The sequence below is a fragment of the Rhinoraja longicauda genome, chromosome 37 (assembly GCF_053455715.1).
Source record: "Rhinoraja longicauda isolate Sanriku21f chromosome 37, sRhiLon1.1, whole genome shotgun sequence".
NCBI classification, from domain to species: Eukaryota; Metazoa; Chordata; class Chondrichthyes; order Rajiformes; family Arhynchobatidae; genus Rhinoraja; species Rhinoraja longicauda.
The window spans coordinates 3,989,946-4,016,726 of record NC_135989.1 but is presented as its reverse complement, the minus strand read 5'-3'; the positions used below and the strand labels follow the sequence as shown (position 1 = coordinate 4,016,726).

Sequence of the window (26,781 nt, the reverse complement as noted above, 5' to 3'; positions counted from 1 at the left end):
TCGTGCGGCACGATATGTAGATGATTGATGAGATTCCAAGAGGTTTGTAATGAGATTCCATGAGTTTAGAAGAATGGGCGCAGCGGTAGAGTTGCCGCCTTACAGTGAATGCAGCGCCGGAGACCCGGGATCCATCCCGACTACGGGCGCTGTTCGTTCTCCCCGTGACCTGCGTGGGTTCTCTCCGAGATCTTCGGTTTCCTCCCACACTCCAAAGACGTGCAGGCATGTAGGTTAATTGGCTAGGTAAATGCAAACAAAAATAATCCTTAAGGGTATGGGATAGTGTTATTGTGCGGGGATCACTGGTGGGCCAGACCCAGTGGGCCGAAGGGCCTGTTTCCGCGCTGTATCTCGACTAAATGAGGGGAGACCTCATTGAAATGTACAGAATAGTGAAAGGCCTGGATAGAGTGGATGTGGAGAGGATGTTTCCACTAGTGGGAGAGTCTAGGACTAGAGGTCATAGCGTTAGAATTTAAAGGACGTTCCTTTAGGAAGGAGATGAGGAGAGATTTCTTTAGTCAGAGGGTGGTGAGTCTGTGGAAATCTTTGCCACAGAAGGCTGTGGAGGCCGAGTCAGTGGATATTTTTAAGGCAGAGATAGAGAGATTCTTGATTAGTACGGGTGTCAGAGGTTGTGGGGAGAAGGCAGGATGGGGTTAGGAGGGAGAGATAGATCAGCCATGATTGAATGGCGGAGCAGACTTGACGGGCCGAATGGCCTCATTCTGCTCTTATCCCTTATGACCAATTGATTGGAGAAGTTTTAAAAATTTAATTCATTCACTTTTCAGAATTTACTGACAAGCATTCAGACTGATGTCTGAAGAAGGGTCTCGACCCGAAACGTCACCCATTCCTTCTCTCCAGAGATGCTGCCTGACCCGCTGAGTTACTCCAGCATTTTGTGATACTTTGTCTGTGGAACTGATGCGCTACAATGCTGAGAACTATATTCTGCACTCTGTATCTTCCCCTTTGCTCTACCTATTGTACTTGAGTTGGACTTGTACTTACGTATATTATCTGATCTAAATGGATAGCATGCAAACAATGTTTTCCACTTCACCTGTGTGCATGAAACAATAATAAAACCAAAAGCTAAAGATGGAAGTGCATCTCTCTTAGTTCTGTAAGTGTAAGAAAATAACTGCAGATGCTGGTACAAATCAAAGGTATTTATTCACAAAATGCTGGAGTAACTCAGCAGGTCAGGCAGCATCTCAGGAGAGAAGGAATGGGTGACATTTCGGGTCGAGACCCTTCTTCAGTCTCTCTTAGTTCCCCTGTGCCAGGAACAAGGCCAGCGCCTGGACTCGACAGTCTCTCACAGGCTGGCTTTCAGGATGAGATGTTAAACTGAGAATATACGCAAAAAGCTGGGGTTACTCGGCTCTGAAGAAAAGGAATAGGTGGTGCTTCGGGTCGAGAACCTTCTTCAGACTGAGTCAAGGAAAAGTGAAACAAGAGATGTCGACAGATATGGAACAACTGAATGAAAAATATGTAAAGATACATGACGGGAAGTCTTACTCAAGGGAACAGGCCATTGTCAGCTGTGGCCTAAACTGAGATCCTGTTTCCCAAACTGGATAAACCCCCGCAGACACCCAACAGGTATCAGGGGATATGGGGAGAAGGCAGGGGAATGGGGTTGAGAGGGAGAGATAGATCAGCCATGATTGAATAGGCTTGATGGGCCGAATGGCCTAATTCTTCTATCACTTATGACCCTTGGCTCTTGGTCCTCCAAAATATTCCAAATGGAATTTAAACTGGAGGTGGTGGAGTATGGATTTAAGCAAGAAGGGCTTCTTGGAGAAGAGCTGCCTTGAATGTAGTTGCGCCTGGTTGAGTAACTATAGCAGGGTGAAGACTAATCCATGCTTTAATTGTGTGAGGGAAGAATGAATTGCAGTACACATCTGTCTTGATAGCTGGTATCTCAAATTGAATCGAATGCCCTGGTCTAATCCTGACAGGTTTGGGTTTGGTGTAGATGTGCTAATCTATGTCGAGCTGACCATTTAACATTTTGTAAAAACAGGTCAGGCAGTAGGCTTTACGTCTGTCTTGGAGAGTGTTCCACCCCAATGGATTTAGAAGTTCGGTAACACTCGCTTCTCTCCCATAGGTATTTGTAACAAAACCAGCTGCCTGTCGTTTTGATGGGAGAAATGTTTTTAATTGTGTATGGGTCCCATGCTGCAACTGCGTAGTCCAAATGTGGTCTAACAAGGGTGAAGTATAACTTCTCCTTGATAGAAGTTGAACAATGATAAAAGTTGCGTCTCAGAAAATTTAGGCCACCTGTTGCTTTCACCGTCTGACCATTCCAACGTAGATCATTCTGTAATTTGATGCCAAGATACTTGGTCTGCTTGGTCTATGACAATGTTTAGTTTTGAGATACGGCATGGAAGCAGCCCTTTCGGCCCACCGAGTCCGCGCCGACCAGCGATCCCCGCACATTAACACGATCCTACACCCACTAGGGATAATTTTTACATTTACCAAGCCAATTAACCTACAAACCTGCACGTTTTTGGAGTGTGGGAGGAAACCGAAGATCTCGGAGGAAACCGACGCAGGTCACGGGGAGAACGTACAAACTCCGTACAGACGATGCCCGTAGTCGGGATGGAACCCGGGTCTCCGGCGCTGCATTCGCTGCAAGGCAGCAACTCTACCGCTGTACCACCCTGTGTCTTTGGTGCTCTAAAAAGCCTTTACATTTAGCCAACATCCAAACAAGCGGTCCATTTATTGATTTATTTGTTTGTGAGGCCCTGCTTTGTGCAAGCTGGCCCTGGCGTGTTTGCATAATTTCTGTGACTACACTCCCAATGGTTACTGCTGATTGTTAAGCACACCTTTGAACATTATCACGGGAGCTTGGATAAACACATCCTCTCTTCTATAGGTTAATCACAAATGCAATCTTTTTTTCAACTGAAGTTATAATAATGTGCAAACATCTTACCACAATTAGAATCGCAACCTGGAGAAACGTTAAAACAGCTAAGAACACCATGATCAGAAACGTTGAGCAGAATTTGAAACAGAACTCGACTGTTCATTAACGCAGAAAAGCACAACGATGGCACAGAATTTCCCCAAAGACTCCTCATAAAAGCAGTCTCCCAGTTCCACACTTATCAAAAAGAAACACAGATTCTAACATGTGGGGAGGGGGCATGTTGCCAGGCCCCCTCTCGTATGGTAACCAATAAAAAGAAAACTAATCATTGCAGATACAGCAATACTTAGTAAAAAATGAAGGCAACAGTTCTCCAAAGTACCGTGGACACCCAGAGCAGTTGTTGGCCCAGGTATTTCGTCACTGGCAACAAACACGGCAGAGTTTCCAGTGCAGACCACATCCGGGACACGGCTGGTCCAATTCTCACCTTCTCCTCGCCCTTTCCATACACTTCAAAATAGTCGGCGGAACCCAAAGAGAGCCGGCAGCTTGCTCCAATTCTCTACTACTGGTCCTCAGCCCCAAGTCTACGCAAGGTCCATGTGAATCGCCTGTGTACCAGCAGCACGACACAGAGGAGCGCAAACGCCTGCTTCCAAACAGGCCTGGAATTTGCAATTGAAATGGTTTAAAGTTCATGTTACCAGCAACATTCACCTCACAAAATGCTGGAGTAACTCAGCAGGTCAGGCAGCATCCCTGGAGAGAAGGAATGGGCGACGTTTCGGGTCGAGACCCTTCTTCAGACTGATGTCAGGGGGGGCGGGACAAAGAAAGGATATAGGTGGAGACAGGAAGATAGAGGGAGAACTGGGAAGGGGGAGGGGAAGAGGGGACAGAGGAACTACCTAAAGTTGGAGAAGTCAATGTTCATACCGCTGGGCTGCAAGCTGCCCAAGCGAAATATGAGGTGCTGTTCCTCCAATTTGCGGTGGGCCTCACTATGGTACTGGAGGAGGCCCATGACAGAAAGGTCAGACTGGGAGTGGGAGGGAGAGTTGAAGTGCTCAGCCACCGGGAGATCAGGTTGGTTAAGGCGGACTGAGTGCAGGTGTTGAGCGAAACGATTGCCGAGCCTGCGTTTGGTTTCGCCGATGTAAAGAGGTTGACATCTAGAGCAGCGGTTGCAATAGATGAGGTTGGAGGAGGTGCAGGTGAACCCCTGTCTCACCTGGAAAGACTGTTTGGGTCCTTGGATGGAGTTGAGGGGGGAGGTAAAGGGACAGGTGTTGCATCTCCTGCGGTTGCAGGGGAAAGTGCCGGGGGATGGGGTGGTTTGGGTAGGAAGGGACGAGTGGACCAGGGAGTTGCGGAGGGAACGGTCTCTGCATTCACCGCAACATTCACTGATGAGCCAAAACATTATGACCACTGACAGGTGAAGTGAATAACATTGATTATCTTGTTACATTGGCACCTGTCAAGGGGTGGGATATATTAGGCAGCAAGTGAACAGTCAGTTCTTGACGTTGATGTGTTGGATGCAGGAGAAATGGGCAGGAGTAAAGACCTGAGCGACTTTGACAAGGGCCAAATTGTTCTGGCCAGACGACTGGGTCAGAGCATGTCTGAAACGGCAAGGCTTGAGGGATGCTGCTAAAAGATCTGCTGCTAATGTTTTGGCGCCCGATACCACAGGACACCTTCAGGGGTCTTGTAGAGTCCATGCCTCGGCGGGTCGGCGCTGTTTTGGCTGCACACGGAGGAACAACAGCATATTAGGCAGGTGGTCATAATGTGTTGGCAATATAATGAAACATTTCTTGCATTTCCTTTACCGAAGAGAATGCTCTTCCAAGCGAGGAGCTAAAAGACCAATGCCTGCTTCCATTTCTCAAGTGTGGGAAGAAACTGCAGATGCCGGTTTACACTGAAGATAGACACAAAATGCTGGAGTAACTCAGCAAGACAGGCAGCATCTCTGGAGGGAAGGAACGAACGACGTTTCAGGTCGAGACCCTTCTTCAGACCTGAAGGGTCTCGACCCGAAAGGTCACCCTCTCCTTCTCTCCCGAGATGCTGCCTGACCCGCTGAGTGACTCCAGCGTTCTGTGTCTATTTCTCGTGTGCTCAGTTGCTGCTGACAAGGAATAAAACAGAAAGCCCCCCCCCCCCCCCAAAGTCGAGGGGTTTAACTTGAGAGAGAGTGGTCACCAGGTTCCCAATTGTGACAATATTATTTAAGTCATCGGTTCACCAAACCACCATGAGTTGAGATGGGTTTCGTCCACCATCTGCACGCATCGAGATGAATCTCAAGTGTTCCAGCAGAGCATCGCTTTGATGCAACCAGCAATGGTTCACAAGCTAAAAGAGGCAAGCGTTATTGGTGAAAGACTTCAGCTTTTACTGGACCAGGTTTAAAAATCCGGCGTCCCTTTTCATTTGCGGGCCTCCATGTCGTGCTGGAAGCAGCACCTGGGCGGCTCCCTGTTGTGGAGGAGTTCCTCCGGAGCTCCCTCCGCCAGCCCCTTGTCCACCAGCAGGTGGCAGCGCTTGTCCCTGTCCTTGTCCTCCTGCATGTCCTGCTGGGTGAACTGCCTCATTGCCTCCCATATCCTGCACAGCATGTCCTCCTTCTCGCCCTCGTTCTTCTGCTGCCGCCGGTTCTTGATGCCCTCCCAGTTCTTGCGCAGCCTCCTCTTGCGCTGCTCCTGGGTCTCCTGCTCCCGCCGCTTCTTGATGCCGTCCCAGTTGCGACGCAGCCTGTGCTCGCGCTCCTCCTCGGTCTCCTCCAGCCGCCGCACTTTGGTCAGCTCCCAGTTCCTGCGCAGCCGCTCCTGGCGTTGCTCCTGGGACTCCAGCAGCCGCCGGCCCTTGATCAGCTCGCGGTTCCTGCGCAGCCGGTCGTCCCGACGCTCCTCCGACTCCGTCTCGCGGTAGTGCTTCATGGCCTCGCGGTTCTTGCGTAGCCGCTCGTCCCGCTGCTCCTCCGACTCCGTCTGCCGCCGCACCCTCATGGCCTCCCTGTTCTTGCGCAGCCTGTCCGCTCTCTGATCCACCGTCTCTCCTTCCCGGTGCTTCTTCATCGCCTCCCTGTTCTTTTTCAGCTTCTCTTCTTTCTTCAAATCCACAGCCTGTTTCTCTGCCAATAGTTCCCCGATCACTGGATCTTCAAATAAAAGGCACAACACATGGTGTTTAAAGTGGTGACCGCGGGTAGCTTTGAAACAAACTTAGCTATATATTACAATGAGATTTGAAACGTCACCCATTCCTTCTCTCCACAGATGCTGCCTGACCCACTGAGTTACACCAGCATTGTGTGTCTACCTCCTATTTTATCCAGTGTAGTCTAGAGGCTAGGCATTTGCAGGTGCACTTCGATGTAGCTGTGCTTATGTCTGCAATTTTCCCAATCCTTGTATGCTTCTCTGTGCCATGTTTTATGATTGGTATGATTGGCAAGCTTGAGTAATGACGTGGGCACTTGGATGATAACCCTTTTTATATATCGGCACAGTGGCACAGCGGTAGAGTTGCTGCCTCACAGCGCCAGAGACCCATGTTCGATCCTGACAATGGGTAAGAGCTCTTAAGACGAATATAAGGGACAGGAATCAGACATATTTTAAAAAGGGGGGGCACTGAAGCATAGTGGAAGCACAATTTACAGTTTAGTGTAGAGATACAGCACGGAATCAGGCTCTATCGGCCCACCGAGTCCGCACCGACCAGCGATCCCCGCACACTAACACTATCCTATACACACTAGGGGCAATTTCACCATTTTTTTTTTTAACAGGAGCCAATTAACCTACAAACCTGAATGTCTTTGGAGTGTGGGAGGAAACCGCAGGTCCTGGAGAAAACCCACGCAGGTTACGGGAAGAACGTGCAAACTCCGTACAGACAAGCACCCATTGTCAGGATCGAACATGGGTCTCTGGCGCTGTGAGGCAGCAACTCTACCGCTGTGCCACTGTGCCGATATATAAAAAGGGTTATCATCCAAGTGCCCACGTCATTACTCAAGCTTGCCAATCATACCAATCATAAAACGTGGCACAGAGAAGCACACAAGGATTGGGAAGATTGCAGACATAAGCACAGCTATATCGAAGTGCACCTGCAAATGCCTAGCCTCTAGACTACACTGGATGAAATCGAAGGTAAACACAAAATACTGGAGTAACTCAGCGGGTCAGGCAGCATCTGTGGAGAGAAGGAATGGGTGACATTTCAGGTCGAGACCCTTCTACAGACTGATGTCAGGGGAGGGGGTGGGACAAAGATAGGATGTAGTCGGAGTCAGGAAGACTAGTGGGAGAACTGGGAAGGGGGAGGGGATAGAGAGGGAAATCAGGGACTATCTGAAGTTAGAGAAGTCAATGTTCATACCGCTGGGGTGTGAACTACCCAAGCGAAATATGAGGTGCTGTTCCTCCAATTTGCGCTGGGCCTCACTCTGACAATGGAGGAGGCCCAGGACAGAAAGGTCAGACATTTTGTGTCTGCCTTCGATTTAAACCAGCATCTGCAGTTCTTTCCTACACTGGATGAAATAGGATACCTACAGCAAGGGACATTACAAATGCAGAGGGGTCTGGAAAAAAGGGACATCTTATAGACGACGAAATACAATCAGTTAAAACAATACATTTCTTTCCACATTCCCATACCATACAACCAAGAGTATAAGAAAATAACTGCAGATGCTGGTACAAATCAAAGGTATTTATTCACAAAATGCTGGAGTAACTCAGCAGGTCAGGCAGCATCTCAGGAGAGAAGGAATGGGTGACGTTTCGGGTCACGACCCGAAACGTCGCCCATTCCTTCTCTCCTGAGATGCTGCCTGACCTGCTGAGTTACTCCAGCATTTTGTGAATACAACCAAGAATATTGGTTTGACTGGCAGACAGTGTAACAGACTGGAGCTACTGAGCCCAATAGCACAGCTGAGATGTACTATTAAACATCCAATTGAGTGTGAAGCAGTCTGACTGTCACTGGACTGACATTAGTTTTGTCCATCTCCCTGCAGGCAAGACTTGTCCTTGGACAGTTAAAAATTAATCATTCTGTTTTTAACGGCTTTTTTTTCTATTTGTTGATGATCTATCAGTTTAGTTTAGTTTAGTTTAGTTTAGAGATACAGTGTGGAAACGGGGCCTTCGGCCCACCAGGTCCGCGCCGCCCAGCGAGCACTAACACTATCCTAACCACTAGGGACAATTTACAATTTGACCAAAGCCAATTCACCTACAAACCTGTATGTCTTTGGAGTGTGGGGGGGAAACTGGAGCACCCGGAGAAAACCCACTCGGTCACGAGGACACCATACAAACTCTGATCAAGCCGGGTCTCTGGCGCTGTGAGGCAGCAACTCTACCACTGCACCAGAGCATGTCAGAGCAATGGATCTTATTTTATTTTATGTCACTTGAAAAATACACTACTAATGTGCAATAAGAAAAAAAACTGAATGATATCTAGAAATGGACTAACGGACAAAAAGGGTTGAATTAAGTCATAAATGGAACCAAAGAAATGTAGAAGGCTTGGCTTCCACTCAATACTTCATTCAATCTGTCTACTGTCTTGTCCCACTCTCCCAGCAAGGCAGTCAACCTAATTTTACCGTATTGCACTTTTTTTTAGATTTAGAGATACAGCGCGGAAACAGGCCCATCGGCCCAGCGAGTCCGCGCCGACCAGCGATCCCCGCACACTAACACTATCCTACACACACTAGGGACAATTTTTTTTTTTTTAAACATTTACCCAGTCAATTAACCTACATACCTGTACGTCTTTGCAGTGTATGTTTTTAAATAAAACCCCTTACATAAAAACCTTTAAAATGGTTTTCAACTCATCATAGCTTCAGGTTTGCCATCCATGACGTGATATCCCTGGGTTGGCAAAATAATTACTTTAAATCTCACTCGACGTTTTAGCAAAAATTCCAAATCTGCTTCCGGTCACCCTGTGAATGCAGATTTTTATTTCTTGACCTCGACATAAAGAGATTCATTTTAACACAGAATGCTGGAGTAACTCAGCAGGTCAGGCAGCATCTCAGGAGAGAATGGGTGACGTTTCGGGTCGAGACCCTTCTTCAGACTGAAGAAGATGCTGCCTGACCCGCTGAGTTACTCCAGCATTTTGTGAATAAATACCTTCGATTTGTACCAGCATCTGCAGTTATTTTCTTACACTTCATTTTTAACACAAGACATTTGGACAGATTTATGGATAGAATGGGTTGAAAGGTCATGGGACAACTGAGACAAGCCCAGAATGTCAATTTGGTCAGGTTGGTGGGCCGAAGGGCCTGTTTCTGTGCTGAAGGGTCCATGCTTTTTAGTTTTAAAAGGGCAGCACGGTGGTGCAGCGGTAGAGTTGCTGCCTCACAGCGCCAGAGACCCGGGTTCCATCCTGACTACGGGTGTGATCCTGACTACGGGTGCTGTCTGTACGTTCTCCCAGGGACCATGCGGGTTTTCTCCGGGTGCTCCAGTTTCCTCCCACCCACCAAAGACGCACAGGTTTGTAGGTTAATTGGCTTTGACACAAAACATGTAAATTGCCTCAAGTGTGTGTAGGATAGTGCTAGTGTACTGGGGGATCGCTGGTCGGCGCGGACTCGGTGGGCCGAAGAGCCTGTTTCCGCACTGTATCTCTAAAGTCTAAAGACTTCTTACACCTCACAAAATTTACTTTTGCCGTTTACCTAAACTGTAGGTATTGTTTATCTGTTCAAACATCTACAGGATGCGGTGATGCCCACAAGATCAGGAACTGCTGCTCAACTGTAATAAGGCTCGAGCTATCTGGCCTGTATGTGACCAAGTGATTTCATTTCAAAGTTACCACACTGTGTAGGTCTGAAACAATCAATAAGCCAGACCAAGCAGACATCGGGCTCCATTCCTTGATGGGGAAATTAATGACTAGGTGGAGTTTTCTAACAATTTGGTCACTTTAAAATAATTGCTAATGCAACTTTCCCCCCAGACAAGAAAACTGGTTTAATTTCTCCAGTTGTTGTGCTGTAATTTAAACTCTAGCTTCCCAATTATCAATCCAACATCCTGGGTTTGTGACCAAGATGCCTCTGTATCATTAGATTGCTTGTGCAGGAAGGAACTGGTTGAAACCGAAGATAGACACAAAAAGCCGGAGTAACTCAGCGGGTCAGGCAGCGTCTCTGGAGAAAAGGAATAGGTGACATTTTGGGTCAAGACCCCTCTGAAGGTCAGAAAGGGTCCAGCAGATCTGTTCCCATAGCCGACTTTGTGGGCCGGTATCTGAGCGGGACAGGCAGCATCTCTGGAGAGAAGGAATAGGTGACGTTTCGAGTCAGTCTGAAGAAGGGTCTCGACTTGAAACATCATCGAGTCCTTCTCTCCAGAGATGTTGCCTGTCACGCTGAGTTACTCCAGCTTTTTGTGCCTATCTTTCATTAGATTTCTGGGTGTGTTCAGCAATCCAAAATGGTTTTTTTCTGTGGTTCAGGATTTACATTTTTCCTGGAATGTTGCAAAAAGGTGGGGTGGGTCTACCAGTTAAAGATCGCTGCCAGTCAATGCAAAGCATTCCCATGACACCTCCACAAGCCTGTGATCTTTGGCAGAGGCCCAGTTACATTTTCTCAATTGCCGACTGGAAGATTTGCCACCCGTTACCCATTTGTCGGCCTTCTAGTTATTGCTAAGGCAACCCCATCCAATTTGTGCTTCAGACCAGACTTGTGCTGGCCGTTTTGCGGCTTGAATCACCTTGACCAGATTGCTCTCTTCACAATGTGAGAGAAGGAACAGCAGATGCTGGTTTACACCGAAGATAGACACAAAGTGCTGGAGTAACTCAGCGGGACAGGCAGCCTCTCTGGAGAAAAGAAATAGACGACGTCTTGGGTCGAGAACCTTCATGTCTGATGATGGGTCTCGACTCAAAACGTCACCTATTCCTTTTCTCCAGAGATGCTGCCTGACCCTGAGTTGCTCCAGCACTTTGTGTCTATCTTCTCTGCTATCATGACAAAATGAGTGTGTCCCGGGACCGATACAATCTGGCAAAACAAACGCCTTCATCTCAGAGAGGCCATCCCGGGGTTGGACATTGGACAAGTCCTTGCCTTCCTCCACACCGTAGAGCTGGGTACAGAACATTACAATGGGTTTGTAGGATGGAGCAGGAGGGACAAAGCGTGCCCTTAATCATGACAACAATGCAAAGCAAGCAGGGCTGGAGAGCTCCAGCGTAGGATGAGCTGACTTACTTTCTAGCTCCAAGCTGAAAAGCAATATCTGGAGTAACTTGACGTCTAGTCCCCAACTTCAATCCCTTGATCTTTTCTCTACTTTTCTGCTGACTCTGAGCGTTTTGAGGCCTGATCCAGGTCTTCACTACACAACTAACACACCTACACAGAGAGGGTTGCAATTTATATTCCTTTTCAGGAGCAAACTCACCTGCTTCAGACTTCAATTAATGGCGTCCTCGACCGAACAGCTTCACATGTTAATAACGTTAAAGCACACAATTGTCGGCCTAAACTCGATTAAGGGACCTCAGTGGCAAGAGAGTCCTGGCCCAAGTGTGGAACAAGAAAAGGAGGGAAGGCGCTAAAACGAAGAGTAAGTCAGGGTTTCATGACGTGAAAATCAGATGGAAACAGGCTCATTTTCAGCTGCAGTGCCCAACTTTAAATAGTCTGTCAGAGTTCCCTGCTCTCAAAGAATGACCGGTGGCACAATACTGGAGAGTAATCTCAACTCCGAACCGAACACTAGCACGAGTCGGTGTAGGAAAATAACTGCAGATGTTGGTACAAATCGAAGGTATCACAAAATCCTGGAGTAACTCAGCAGGTCAGGCAGCATCTCGGGAGAGAAGGAATGGGCGACGTTTCGGGTCGAGGCCCTTCTTCAGACGTCTTTGGAGTGTGGGAGGAAACCGAAGATCTCGGAGAAAGCCCACGCACGTCACGGGGAGAACGTACAAACTCCGTACAGACGGCGCCCATTCGCTGTAAGGCAGCAACTCTACCGCTGCGCCCATTCTTCTAAACTCATTCTTCTAAACTCATGGAATCTAATCTATCCTCTACATATCGTGCCACACGAGGCAGGTATGCTATTGCAGTGTCTCGTACACCAAGATGGCCCCCAGCCAAGGAGACTGTGTGTGGGCCCACAGAAGCAGATCTATATTACAATGGCTCCACACTTTTAAATCCTCCTAGAACAACATTCCTTACTGTAACTATGATATCTGTACACTGGACGGCTCGATTGTAATCACGTGTTGCCTTTCCGCTGACTGGTTAGCACGCAACACAAGCTTTGCACTGAACCTCGGTACACGTGACAATAAACTAAACTGATGTCTCAGTTTGAAGACGGGTCTCGACCCGAAACGTCACCCATTCCTTCTCTCCTGAGATGCTGCCTGACCTGCTGAGTTACTCCAGCATTTTGTGACACCTTTGACTAGTACGAGTCAGTGTTAATAAGTGGAGTTAGCTAAACGGTCAGGAAACGAGAAATAATTTGACATTCTTAGCCTGCAAGGCTTTAGCATGTTTACAAACACATATTGAGTAGCTCCACTCAATAACCAAAAGTCTGTAGCCTCCTTTTGCTCTGGATTATTTCATTCACATGTTTAAACTACAATGTTTTATTCTTAATGTTCTAATGTTTTATGCTTTATTCTTAATTGTTTACTGTATGTTCGTGTTGTTACTTGCGAGCGGAGCACCAAGGCACATTCCTTGTATGAGTACATACTTGGCCAATAAACTTATTCAATTCAATTCAAACACACGCAGTGAAAATCTTGGCTGTTGAGTAGGTTTTTAGATGAGTGCTTTGTTGCGTGCCTTGTGAATTTGACTGGGTCAGCAAGTTGGTAACAGAGTTAAAACTGAAGAACTGAGAACGGATTGATACGGTTGTGTAGTTTGCTGGGCCAATTTCAAGGAGCACTGAGATCCAGCCAAAATAATTTAATTACATAAAAGGCCATTGGCGAAACCTTTAATTTTAAAGAATGCGCGATGGTGCACGGTCACCTGGCAGTTTTTAATTGGTGTAAATACTCACTTTTCACCCCGGATTTAAAATACCACCAGCAAATGGTGGTGTAGCGCCTCCTTTAGGGGACTGTAAATGTAAAACTGTCTCTTCCGAACAGAGACGTGACCTTTTGTTCTGGGCGGTGTCTCCGTTCCCGCTGCGGCCTACCACCGGCCATGCACCTGGAGCTGGCGGCCTCCACCTGGGACTCGCCTGTGGAGGCTCCGGCCACGTGGACGTCGGAGGCTCGCAGCCCCTGCCCTGGGTGGGGGCCGACATCGGGAGCTCCGGCAGCGGCAGCGTCTTCGCCCGCCCCGAGTCGCGGGGCTTGGGTCGGCCCGCCGCAGACCTTTCACCGTTCGGCGCGGCCTGGAATAGGCTGCTGGATTTTTTTCTGCCCGGCGGGGGCTTCAATGTCGGGAGCCCCGACCGCCCCGACGGGCTACGGCAGCGTCTTCGCCCGCCCCGGATCGCGGGGCTTGGGTCGGCCCGCTGCGGACCTTCCACCGTCCGGCGCGGCCTGGAACGGGGCAACTACAACAGCCTGACCGCGGGATAAGACGGCAGGGGAAGAGAAAAGACATTCTGGCCTTCCATCACAGTGAGGAGGGGACTGGAGATGACTTACTGTGATGGATGTTTCTTTTTGTTTGATTGTGTGTGTTATTGCTTATTTTTATTGCTCTTATTGTGGGACTGAGGGTAATCTTTCATTTCACTGCACATTTATGTGTATCTGACAAATAAACTTGACTTGACATGACATAATCAAGACAAAATGATGAGAGCACACTTGAAATCTCCCCTGGAAGTCCCCCCCAAAAATGTTGTCTTAGGTCAGGTGAGGCAGCCGATCTCGACCCCACCGGGACTTCCGCGGCGGGTTGAATTAGTCTCCTGCGGCCATGGTTCTGGCCCGGCAGATCGGTTCCCACGGCCAACTTTGTGGCAGATCGGTTCCCACGGCCATCTTGGCCCCACAAGGCCGCGTCACCTCTGTCAGTCCGGCAAAACGGATAATATGGCAAGACTCTGGAACCGAGGGTGCTGGAACAACGGTGGTACATTTAAATTCCCCCACCCTCATGGAGGCAATTAAACCTCTGCACCCTGACCATGGGTGAAACCTCTAGATCACCACTACTACCAAATACTGTAGCGTACCACTGCTGTAATGCCATCCCAACTTGGCCATTATGTATGCTGGTGGTTACACTTGGTGTGCGTTTAATCTTGGACGAAGAGCCAATAGATTATGAATTACAGTTATGTTCATTAACCATTAACCAATTGATTTGGAAGCATAAATGCCAAATCAGCAGAATTAGAAAATATTTCTAAACAATGGCATTTTGTCGTCTGCAAGTGTGGTCAAAGAGGGTAAATTTGATTGGGTCAGTGTAAACATAGAAAATAGGTGCAGGAGTCCATTCGAGCCAGCACCGCCATTCATTGTGATCATGGCTGATCGTCCACAATCAGTAACCCGTGCCTGCCTTCTCCCCATATCCCTTGATTCCGCTAGCCCCTTGAGCTCTATCTAACTCTCTCTTAAATCCATCCAGTGAATTGGCCTCCACTGCCCTCTGTGGCAAACGATTCCACAAATTCACAACTCTATGGGTGAAAAGGATTTTTCTCACCTCAGTTTTAAATGGCCTCCCCTTTATTCTTAGACTGTGTGGCCCCTGGTTCTGGACTCCCCCAACATTGGGAACATTTTTCCTGCATCTAGTTTGTCCAGTCCTTTTATAATTTTATACGTTTCTATAAGATCCCCTCTCATCCTTCTAAACTCCAGTGAATACAAGCCCAGTCTTTTCAATCTTACCTCATATGACAGTCCCGCCATCCCGGGGTGTAACAGGAGATTGCAGAGTAACTTACGTATGCTTTCAATGCCTTAAAGGACAAAGCATGGAGAAGCATGAACGTACCTTCAAAATGGAGATGAGGAGGAATTTCTTTAGCCAGGGGGTGGTAAATTTGTGGAATTCAATGCCGCAGACGGCTGTGGAGGACGGCATTTGGTGTTTTTAAGGCAGAGATTGATAGGTTCTTGGTTAGGAAGGGCATCAAAGGTTTATGGGGAGAGGGCAGGAGAATACGACGAAGGAAAAATAGATCAGCGATCATTGAATGGCGGAGTAGACTCAATGGGCTAAATGACCCAATTCTGCCCGTGTCGTATGGTCTTGTCTTTTTGCACTATTATTGTTTGTTTGCTTTATATGCTTTATGTGCTTGTGTGTGTACACACTCACCGTTTATTATATTGTTTACAGTGCACTATGTTTATATATTGTGTTGTGCTGCTGCAAGTAAGAATTTCATTGTTCTGTCTGGGACTACTATATACTAAAACTCTTGTTTGTTTGTTTGTTCCTGAACTACGGCCAAAACGGTGCACGATAGCGCGACAATTCTAGGCCCACCTTACTCACCGTCGTCCCTTTGGTGCTAATGGAAGATGTTTCATTGAAATCGGTGTTATATTATTAAAGTTACTCACATTTTAAAGTTTAAATCTATCTCCTAGGGAGGGAGGGGAGGATGGGCGGATGGAGGGTGGGGGAATGGAGGGAGGGGGGTGGAGAGAGTGGAGGGAGGGGGGATGGAGGGAGGGGGGACGGAGGGAGGGGGGTTGAGGTGGATGGAGGATAGAGGGAGGGGGATAGAGGGAGGGGGATGGAGGGAGGGAGGGGGGGATGGAAGGAGAGGGGGATGGAAGGAGAGGGGGATGGAAGGAGGTGGGGATGGAGGGAGGGGGGTAAAGGGGGTTGGAGTGGGGGGGTGGGGAAGGCGGGAGGGGAGGAGGGAGGGAAAGGGGAGGTGGAAGTGGGGGGGGAGGGAGGGAGAGAATGGAGGGAGGGGGAGAGGGGAGTGGGGAGGAGAGGCGAGGGGTGAGGAGAGGGTTCTACAACAATGCAGGAGAGGTCTGGGCCCAACTGGTCCACTTGGTCTAGTATGACAATAAAAAAACTCTTGACTCGGTCTTATTATAATCTTAGCAGAATGGAGCTGAATGGATAGCTTTTTCTAAAGGCCATCACAAACTAGCAATAGGTCTCTTTCTGAGCCAAAATTGGACATGGAGACGAAGATGTACCAGAGAGAAGGTTCTCAGTCATGCTATGGTCACAATGCAACAGGCTCAGAGAAGTTCCAGCAGCACATTAGGAGTAAGAACAGTATAAGAAAATAACTGCAGATGCTGGTACAAATGGAAGGTATTTATTCACAAAATGCTGGAGTAACTCAGCAGGTCAGGCAGCATCTCAGGAGAGAAGGAATGGGTGACGTTTCGGGTCGAGACCCTTCTTCAGACTGATGTCGGGGGGGTGGGACAAAGGAAGGATATAGGTGGAGACAGGAAGATAGAGGGAGAACTGGGATGGGGAAGAGAGGGACAGAGGAACTAGCTAAATTTGGAGAAGTCGATGTTCATACCACTGGGCTGCAAACTGCCCAGGCGAAATATGAGGTGCTGTTCCTCCAATTTCCGGTGGGCCTCACTATGGCACTGGAGGAGGCCCATGACAGAAAGGTCAGACTGGGAGTGGGAGGGGGAGTTGAAGTGCTCGGCCACCGGGAGATCAGTTTGGTCAATGAGCGCAGGTGTTCAGCGAAGTGATCGCCGAGCCTGCGCTTGGTTTCGCCGATGTAAATAAGTTGACATCTAGAGCAGCGGATGCAATAGATGAGGTTGGAGGAGGTGCAGGTGAACAGTAAGAACAGCGTCAGCATTTTTACAAAATGTTATCAAATGAGCTAGGAGAGTGAGCTGACAGTATTAATTTCAATTAATTTCAACGTACCGCAAGTCACACGAATGAAAAATTGTTCATATTACGACTTTTTAAGTTTAAGCATTGACATAGAAAAGTTACCTTGTAGAAGTGGAAGTCCTTTTAAAGAGAGCTCAGTCATAGTTCTCCTGAGTTGATCCCAATCTAAAGATTTTGAAACAGTGTACATATAGTGAAAATACTTCAATAATTGGCAAAATGCTGGCAATATCTGAAGTTTCTAGTGAATCAGCACAACTATAAAATGCTATCACATCCTTGAAGGAAGTCTCAGTTTATGGACCAGAATTCATGCAATAATTTATTTCTGCTTTCGTACACAACTACAGATAACAACTATGGTACAATATTACTGTAGGTCCCAAGACTAACTTTAAGGATGAGTTAGCAATCAACACATTAATTCTGTGGGATTACCAGATGCAGGTTTAAACCCAAGATAGACACAGAAAGCTGGAGGAACTCAGCGGGTCAGACAGCATCTCGGGAGAAAAGGAACTGGTGACGTTTCGGGTCGAGACCCTTCTTCTGAAGAAGTCACCTATTCCTTTTCTCCATAGATGCTGTCTGACCCGTTGAGTTACTCCAGCTTTTCGTGTCTATCTTCAGAATATTAATAGTGCACCTTTAAGTTACAAGCATTTCAAAAAATACTTCTTAAAGTAGACAGAAGCTCATAGTCTGAAGGGTGACGCCCCGAAAGGCCACCCATTCCTTCTCTCCAGAGATGCTGCCTGTCCCGCTGAGTTACTCCAGCACTTTGTGTCTATATTAGCTCACAGAAACAGTTTTTAATGGTTCATAACTCTCATAATCACAAATTTGTATGACGCAAGTCTTCCACAGCAAAGAAAATTTGAAGACCCACAACAATACTGAATATTAACTTCAGGAATTAAGGTTTCTTTTCTTCCTCTGCTTGCTGGATTTTCCCCGAGATTCTGCTCAATAAAAATCCGGCTTGTTATTTTGTTTTACGAAATGCAGAGGTCACCCGTGCCATCTTCCCCAGTCACCCGTGCCATCTTCCCCAGTCACCCGTGCCATCTTCCCCAGTCACCGGTGCCCTCTTCCCATCCATCTACCCACGCCCCAAACGCCAACCACACTCTGCTCCAGCACTCAGTGGGCGATAGACAATAGGTGCAGGAGGAGGCCATTCGGCCCTCCGAGCCAGCTCCGCCATTCAATGTGATCATGGCTGATCATTCTCAATCAGTACCCCGTTCCTGCCTTCTCCCCATACCCCCTGACTCCGCTATCCTTAAGAGCTCTATCCAGCTCTCTCTTGAATGCATTCAGAGAATTGGCCTCCACTGCCTTCTGAGGCAGAGAATTCCACAGATTCACAACTCTCTGACTGAAAAAGTTTTTCCTCATCTCAGTTCTAAATGGCCTACCCCTTATTCTTAAACTGTGGCCCCTGGTTCTGGACTCCCCCAACATTGGGAACATGTTTCCTACCTCTAACGTGTCCAACCCCTTAATAATCTTATACGTTTCGATAAGATCTCCTCTCATCCTTCTATAGTTGCTGGCAGCCCTCCAATACTCCACCCAATCGCTAGGATTTCTGGGGCAATCGCAGCACGCTTGGCCGCGGGGGGGGGGGGGGGGGGGGGGAGCATCACGGTTGTACCCAGTTATGGCCGATCTGACGTTGTGTACCTTGGGTGAAGTACGGAAGAGACACTGGCACTTGGGGGACCATACCCCAGCAAGAGGCAGCCCCTGCAGGAAAAGCAGGAAGAACATTGACGGGACACAACTAAAAGAAGCTTGAAAACACAGCATCCATTACTCTGCGCCCCCACCCACCAAATGTCAATCATTGCGACTGCTTCAAAACCTCAACCGCCAAAACAGACCGACAAAGTACACGGGGAATACACTTGGGGAGAGAAAACCAGGCAGGAATATCCACCGAGCAGCCAAAACATTGTGACCACTGACAGGCGAAGTGAATAACATGGATTATCTTGTTACCATGGCACCTGTCAAGGGGTGGGATATATTAGGCAGCAAGTGAACAGTCAGTTCGTGAAGTTGATGCGTTGGATGCAGGAGAAATGGGCAGGAGTAAAGACCTGAGCGACTTTGACAATAGACAATAGTACAGGAGGAGGCCATTCGGCCCTTCGAGCCAGCACCACCATTCAATGTGATCATGGCTGATCATTCCCAAGGGCCAAATTGTTATGGCCAGACGACTGGGTCAGAGCATCTCTGAAACGGCAAGGCTTGTGGGGTGCTCCCGGTCAGCAGTGGTGAGTACCTACCGACAGTGGTCCGAGGAGGGACAAACCACAAACCGGCGACAGACAGGGTGTTGGGCGCCCAAGGCTCATCGATGCGCGAGGGCAACGAAGGCTATCCCGTCTGGTCCGAACCGACAGAAGGTCGACTGTGGCACAAGTCACAGAAAATTTTAATGGTGGTCACGGGAGGAATGTGTCACCATACACAGTGCATCGCACCCTGCTGCATATGGGGCTGCACACGGAGGACCAACAGCATATTAGGCAGGTGGGCATAATGTTTTGGCTCATCAGGTCATAATGTTTTGGCTGATCAGTGTATATACGGTGGGATTCCGCGGCATGCAGATGAACAAATTAATCTTCGATTGTACACCACAGATCCCCGAAGGTAACAAGATATTTAATTGAGCAAACCAGCATTCTGGATTCTTCATTACCATGGGATAGAATACAAATGCAGAGAGATTATTTTTGAATGGTATAGATTATTGTTTAGCCTGCTGCTACCGACAATGCCACCCTTAGTATCCTGTGCTCCAAGGAATAAAGTCCTAGTTTGCCCAACCTCTCTCTCGCCTTCATATCTTGGTAATATCCTCATAAATCTTCTCTGCACTCTCCAGCTTAATGGGTTCGTTCTTATAGCAGGGAGTCCAAAACTGAACACATTACTTCAAATGTGTAGGAAAAAGATGCTGGTTTAAATCGAAGGTAGACACAAAATGTTGGAGTAAATCTGCGGGTCAGGCAGCATCTCGGGAGAGAAGGAATGGGTAACGTTTCGGGTCGAGACCCTTCAATAGACTGATGTCAGGGGAGGGGGCAGGACAAAGATAGGATGTAATCTCTCACTTCAGGTAGTCCCTGCTTTCCCTCTCTATCCCCTCCCCCTTCCCAGTTCTCCCACTAGTCTTCCTGTCTCCAGCACATCAGGAACTCGGCATTTTTGGCCTTGCACATACTATGTTTTATAATGGTTTCCTATGGATTTTCTTTAGTATCTAGACATTGTTAGAGATGTTAAAGGTCTTACCGCAAAGAAAAGGATGTCCATTTGAAGAAAGCTCATTCATACTTCTTCAGGGAGAATCCTGTTTCTACAAAAAAAAAGCGCTGAAATATTACCTCTCACGATGCAAATGGCCACCTGAAATAATTTTAAATTGCAGCAAATACATGGATTTAAACAAAAGGTGTAGCATTGCAAAAGGGCCTGCTTAACAATGTGACTTTCACAGCATTTGCTTAAGTAATTGGCCTGATAACATCGCCCAGAGTAGACACAGGGAGGCATGGCACGGTGGCGCAGTGGTAGAGTTGCTGCCTTACAGCGCCAGAGGCTCGGATTCGGTCCTGACTACAGGTGCCATCTATACGGAGTTTTTATTTCACAAAATGCTGGAGTAACTCAGCAGGTCAGGCAGCATCTCAGGAGAGAGGGAATGGGTGACTTTTCGGGTCAAGACCCTTCTTCAAACTGATGTCAGGTGGGCGGGACAAAGGAAGGATATAGGTGGAGACAGGAAGATAGAGGGAGAACTGGGAAGTGGGAGGGGAGGAGAGGGACAGAGGAACTATCTAAAGTTGGAGAAGTCAATGTTCATACCGCTGGGCCGCAAGCTGCCCAAGCGAAATATGAGGTGCTGTTCCTCCAATTTCCGGTGGGCCTCACAATGGCACTGGAGGAGGCCCATGACAGAAAGGTCAGACTGGGAGTGGGAGGGGGAGTTGAAGTGCTCAGCCACTGGGAGATCAGGTTGGTTGAAGCGGACTGAGCGAAGGTGGTGAGCAAAATGATCGCCGAGCCTGCGTTTGGTTTGTACCAGCATCTGCAGTTATCTTCTTATACTAAAGAAGTTGACATCTATACGGAGTTTGTTCGTTCTCCCCGGTTTCCTCCCGCACTCCAAAGACGGACAGGTTTGTGGGTTAATTGGTTTGGTATAATTCTAAATTGTCCTTAGCGTGTGTAGGATAGTGTTAGTGTGCGGGGATCGCTGTTCGGCGCGGACCCGGTGGGCCGAAGGACCAGTCCTCATGCCGTATCTCTAAAACTAAAACAGCAGATGCTGGTTTACACGAAAAAACAAAAGTATTTGAGTACTCAGCAGGTAATGTAGTATCTCTGGAGGCCATGGATAGGTGACGCTTCCCTTCTGAGGGCCTGAAGACAGATCCCGACCTGAAACATCACTTATCCGTGTCCTCCAGAGTTGTACCAGTATCTGCAGTTATTTTCCTACACAACTCTTCAGAGACATCATTGGTCACAAACCTTTCAAGGGCATGTACAAAATTAAAAATAGCCCTCAATATAAATGCAATTTTAAAAAAATATCATATTGCACAATGTGTTATGCTGCTACCAAGGTTCAGCTGTCTTGTTTAAGGCCATAAAGTCAAATGATTATTAAGTAAACACTCCACATCCGACTTTGCACTGTCACGTAACGTGGGAGTTCACTGGGAAAACGGTCGTGAATTTCCAGCTCCAGACAATAATGTACAAGCTTGTTTCTCACTTATAGCCAGCAGCATAATCAAGGACCAGTCTCACCCCGGCCACTCCCTCTTCTCCCCTCAGGCAAGAAGTACAGAAGTGTGAAAACGCACACCTCCAGATTCAGGGACAGTTTCTTCCCAGCTGTTATCACGCAACTGAACCATCCTACCAGCAAACAGAGACCTATCCTACCTATCTATCTCATTGACGATCGTAGGACCTTCCTTAATCGGACTTTACCTTGCACTAAACATTTTTCCCTGTATCTGTGCACTGTGGCCAGTGCGGGTAATCATATATAGTCTCTTCACTGTCTGCTTAGTACACAACAAAGAGCTTTCAGTTTCAGTTTATTGTCGCATGTACAGTGAAAAGCTTTGGTTTCGTGCTAACCAGTCAGCAGAAGGACAACACGTGATTACAATCGAGCCATTTGCCGTGTACAGATACATGATAAGGGAATAATGTTTAGTGCAAGGTGATGCCAGTAATGCCGGGTGGCACAGCAGTAGAGTTGCTGCCTTACAGCGAATGCAGCGCCGGAGACTTAGGTTCGATCCTGACTACGGGCGCCGTCTGTACGGAGTTTGTACGTTCTCCCCGTGACCTGCGTGGGTTTTCTCCCGAGATCTTCGGTTTCCTCCCACACTCCAAAGACGTACAGGTTTGTAGGTTAATTGGCTGGGCAAATGTAAAAATTGTCCCTAGTGGGTGTAGTGTTAGTGTGCGGGGATCGCTGGGCGGCGCGGTCCCGGTGGGCCGAAGGGCCTGTTTCTGCGCTGTATCTCTTAAAAAAAAAAAAAAATCTAAAGTCCGATCAAGGATAGTGTGAGGGTCACCAAAGAGGTAGGTAGTAGTTCAGCAGTTCAGTTCAGTATGTGTAGGAAAGAACTGCAGATGCTGGTTTAAATCGAAGGGAGGCACAAAATGCTGGAGTAACTCAGCGGGTCAGGCAGCAACTCGGGAGAGAAGGAATGGGTGATGTTTCGGGTCGAGATGCTTCTTCAGACTGAAGAAGGGTCTCAACCCGAAAGGTCACCCATTCCTATAGTATAAGAAAATAACTGCAGATGCTGGTACAAATCGATTTATTCACAAAATGCTGGAGTAACTCAGCAGGTCAGGCAGCATCTCGGGAGAGAAGGAATGGGTGACGTTTCGGGTCGAGACCCTTCTTCAGACTGATGTCGGGGGTGGGACAAAGGAAGGATATAGGTGGAGACAGGAAGATAGAGGGAGATCTGGGAAGGAGGAGGGGAAGGGAGGGACAGAGGAGCTATCTGAAGTTGGAGAAGTCGACGTTCATACCACCGGGCCGCAAACTGCCCAGGCGAAATATGAAGTGCTGCTCCTCCAATTTCCGGCGGGCGTCACTATGGCACTGGAGGAGGCCCATGACAGAGAGGTCAGACTGGGAATGGGAGGGGGAGTTAAAGTGCTGGGCCACCGGGAGATCAGTTGCGTTAATGCGGACCGAGCGCAGGTGTTCAGCGAAGCGATCGCCGAGCCTGCGCTTGGTTTCGCCGATTCACCCATTCCTTCTCTCCCGAGAGGCTGCCAGTTCAGTAGTTCACTGTACCTCGGTACAGGTGACAATAAATTAAACTGCTCTATATTAAGACTGCATTATATTTTCCACCAGTTGCAAAACAATGTCCAGAGAACACCAGACATTGTCTGTGCTCAAGAATCATTGCCATTACACTGCTTACCGGCCGTCACTAGCATTGAACACAAATTGGGCTTTTGAGCAATTGTGCCAACAGCATTCTAAGTCGACATGCACATCCCACCCCTAGCACATAAGAATCCTGTTCCGCAAAAATTAAATCCACGGTATTTCACAAAACACGTGTTTGGTTGCAAGCATCACCTCGCTTTCAAAGTTTTGAGGCCTGAAGAAGGGTCTCGCCCCCAAAACGTCACCCATTCCTTCTCTGCAGAGATACTGCCTGTCCCGCTGAGTTACTCCAGGTTTTTTGTGCCTATCTTTTTGAGATTATCATTTAGCTAATGTGCATCGAGTGACAATTTGTTAAATCCTGTGGACATTTACACTGGAGACTATAACGAACACAGAACCTCAAACTAAATAGTTTATAGAGTATTGTCACATGTACAGTGAAAAGATTTTTTGTTGCATGTTAACCCTTTTTTGATGAAATCACCATCTATATACTAAAACTCTTGTTTGTTTGTTTGTTTGTTCCTGAACTACAGCCAAAACGGTACACGATAGCGCGACCATTTTAGGCCCACCTTACTCACCGTCGTCCCTTTGGTGCTAATGGAAGAAGTTTCATTGAAATCGGGGTTATATTTTTAAAGTTATTCACATTTTAAAGTTTAAATCTATCTCCTAGGGAGGGAGGGGGGAGGGAGGGAGTGGGAGAAGAGAGGGTGCTGCACCAATGCAGGAGAGATTTGGGTCTAACGGGTCCACTTGGCCCAGTACAGATATAAATCTCAGACTTCCATTCATTCTTTGGCAAGTTTGTTCATCTCATTCAAAGTCAGTTTTATTTCAGAGGAGTGGAGTATCTGCCCCTGAACACTGTGTGCTATGGATCCAAAATAAGGATGCCACACTGCTTGGTGTGCTTTGATGCCAAACTGAGATAACACAGCGTGTTTAACAGCTGCTCCAGGATATCCCTGTGTCACCGAGTCAGGACAGGGACTCGAAGGCAAAGATATGATGCTACATTTTTAACATTGAACTTGAAGAGACAAGATGGTCACTCTCGAGTTTGAGCGGCACGGTGGCGTAGCAGTAGAGCTGCGGCATCACAGCGCCGGAGGCCCTGGCCGGTTTGATCCTGACCACGGGTGCTGTCTGTGTGGAGTTTGTACGTTCTCCTCGTGGGTTTTCTCCAGGATCTCCAGTTTTCTCGCGCACTTCAAAGTTGTACAGGTCTGTAGGTTAAGTAGCTTGGTATAATTGTGTGCGGGGTTTACTGGTCGGCACCGACTCGGTGGGCTAAAGGGGCTGTACCTCCAAACTAAACCAAGCTACTACCTCAGAGTATCAGAAACATAGAAAATAGGTGCAGGAGGAGGCCATTTGGCCCTTCGAGCCAGCACCGCCATTCATTGTGATCATGACTGATCATCCACAATCAGTAACCCATGCCTGCCTTCTCCCCATATCCCTTTATTCCGCTAGCCCCTAGAGCTCTATCTAACTCTCTCTTAAATTCATCCAGTGAATTGGCCTCCACTGGCCCGCTGTGGCAGAGAATTCCATAAATTCACAACTGTCTGGGTGAAAAAGCTTTTTCTCATCTCAGTTTTAAATGGCCTCCCCTTTATTCTTTAAAAGTGTAAACTACCATTACACTTTTAAACTTGGATTTAATTGTGCTACGTTTACTAAATTGAATGTAAACAATAACTTTGACATTAAAGTACCATTGGACAATGAATGTTTCAGCATTCAGCATGGTCTACATTGGGGAGATCAGAATGGTTGTGTGCAAATTTGTGTCATAATGGCCAAAACAAAACAAAAACATTATTGAATGCAATGGGAAAATTATAAATGAGTATAGAAACTTGTTTTCAAAAGCAACATTAGTTGATAATTAGATCAATAATATTGAGTTTATTATCATTTTAACCTTCAACTAATGCTGCTTTTGAAAAAAATGTTTCTATATATTTATATTGAGTTTGTCACACTAAACATAACTTTGTCAAATTATGCACTCAGTCTGTCTTAACCAACCTGATCTCCCGGTGGCTCTGCACTTCATCTCCCCCTCCCTCTCCCAGTCTGACCTTTCTGTCCTGGGCCTCCTCCATTGTCAGAGTGAGGCCCAGCGCAAATTGGAGGAAATGCACCTCATATTTCGCTTGGGTAGTTTACACCCCAGCGGTATGAACATTGACTTCTCTAACTTCAGATAGGCCTTTCTTCCCCTCTCTATCATCTCCCCCTTCCCAGTTCTCCCAGTAGTCCTCCTGTCTCCGACTACATTCTATCTTTGTCCCGCCCCCTCCCCTGACATCAGTCTGAAGAAGGGTCTCGACCCGAAACGTCACCCATTCCTTCTCTCCAGAGATGCTGCCTGACCCGCTGAGTTACTCCAGCATTTTGTGTCTACCTTCGATTTAAACCAGTTTCTGCAGCTTTTTTTTCCTACATAACTTTGTCATTATTTCTCATATCAGAAACCAGTCTGTCTATTTCTGAGATCTTGGGCAAAACGTGAAGAATTTTGAGGCACCTTCGACATGGATCACTTCATTTTCACAGCAACTCCTAACTACCCCAGCTGCCTGGTCAGAAAGACAGCGGACTTTCTACTTTCCTATCCAAGTTGGAGTCAAGATAATGCTGCTGATCTTTCAGTCTCTGGCTCTTTCCAAAGAACTATGTCACTGCAGGATCCAGTTCTATGTTATTTACTATTCAAAAGTCATACAGCATGGCAACAGGCCCTTCGGCCCAACTTGCCCACACCAACCAACATGTGCCAGCTACCCGAGTCCCACCTGCCTGCGTTTGGTCCATGTCCCTCTAAACCTGTCCTGTCCAGTTATTTCACTATCTTTTATGAAATATTTAAAATAACTAGCAAGGACATTGCCAAATCACAGGCTTCACCGTTTGACTTGTACAAGCTCAGGGGTGACCGCGCTTTTGCGGTTGCAGCTCCTAGACTGTGGAACAGCATCCCTCTCCCCATCAGAACTGCCCCCTCCATCCACTCCTTTAAGTCCAGGCTCAAAACCTATTTCTACTCCCTAGCGTTTGAGGCCCTCTGAGGGGGCGCTGTGAACTGTTTATGTATGTGCTGTTATGTTTGTGTGTCATTGTATGTTCGTTCTTAGTACCTAAATTGATGTACAGCACTTCAGGTCAGCGTGGGTTGTTTTTAAATGTGCTATACAAATAAAATTGACTTGATTTGACTACAACATCAATAGATCTCAGCTTTCACAGCAACAAGAGCTCTTAAACTAGAGCACGAGGGAAACCTATCCAAGAATTTATTCCCCACTAGTCACGATTGCCAGACAGGGCAGAATCAGGCCCAAGGAGACCGCGGGTGTTGTAATCTTGAGCACAACACAAAGTGTTCAAGCCAGCATCATCAGACACCAACACCACCCTGGCCACACACACATTTTACCCCTGCCATGGCGAAGGTACAGGAGCCTGACAACTGTAACGTCCAGGTTATGA

At 47.5% G+C, this 26,781-nt stretch overlaps 1 protein-coding gene across 6 annotated transcripts in view; it reads right to left on the bottom strand.

Annotated features, from left to right (window-relative positions):
• Positions 1 to 253: 253 nt before the first annotated feature.
• LOC144610609 (uncharacterized) overlaps positions 254 to 26,781 on the bottom strand; it is a 32,052-nt gene continuing 5,524 nt past the window's right edge. The window contains exons 2-7 of one of the 6 annotated variants that reach the window (XM_078429429.1): positions 20,121 to 20,184; positions 18,495 to 18,557; positions 16,908 to 16,970; positions 14,849 to 14,954; positions 11,217 to 11,360; positions 254 to 6,098 (exon numbers count right to left, since the gene is read on the bottom strand). In XM_078429429.1, coding sequence (XP_078285555.1) covers positions 5,333 to 6,098; positions 11,217 to 11,360; positions 14,849 to 14,954; positions 16,908 to 16,970; positions 18,495 to 18,557; positions 20,121 to 20,160 — 1,182 coding nt within the window. In that variant the 5' untranslated portion in view covers positions 20,161 to 20,184 and the 3' untranslated portion in view covers positions 254 to 5,332. Of the gene's footprint in view, positions 6,099 to 11,216; positions 11,361 to 14,848; positions 14,955 to 16,907; positions 16,971 to 18,494; positions 18,558 to 20,120; positions 20,185 to 26,781 lie in introns of those variants that run through there. The other 5 variants (XM_078429431.1, XM_078429430.1, XM_078429432.1 and 2 more) reach the window with 5 other exon arrangements.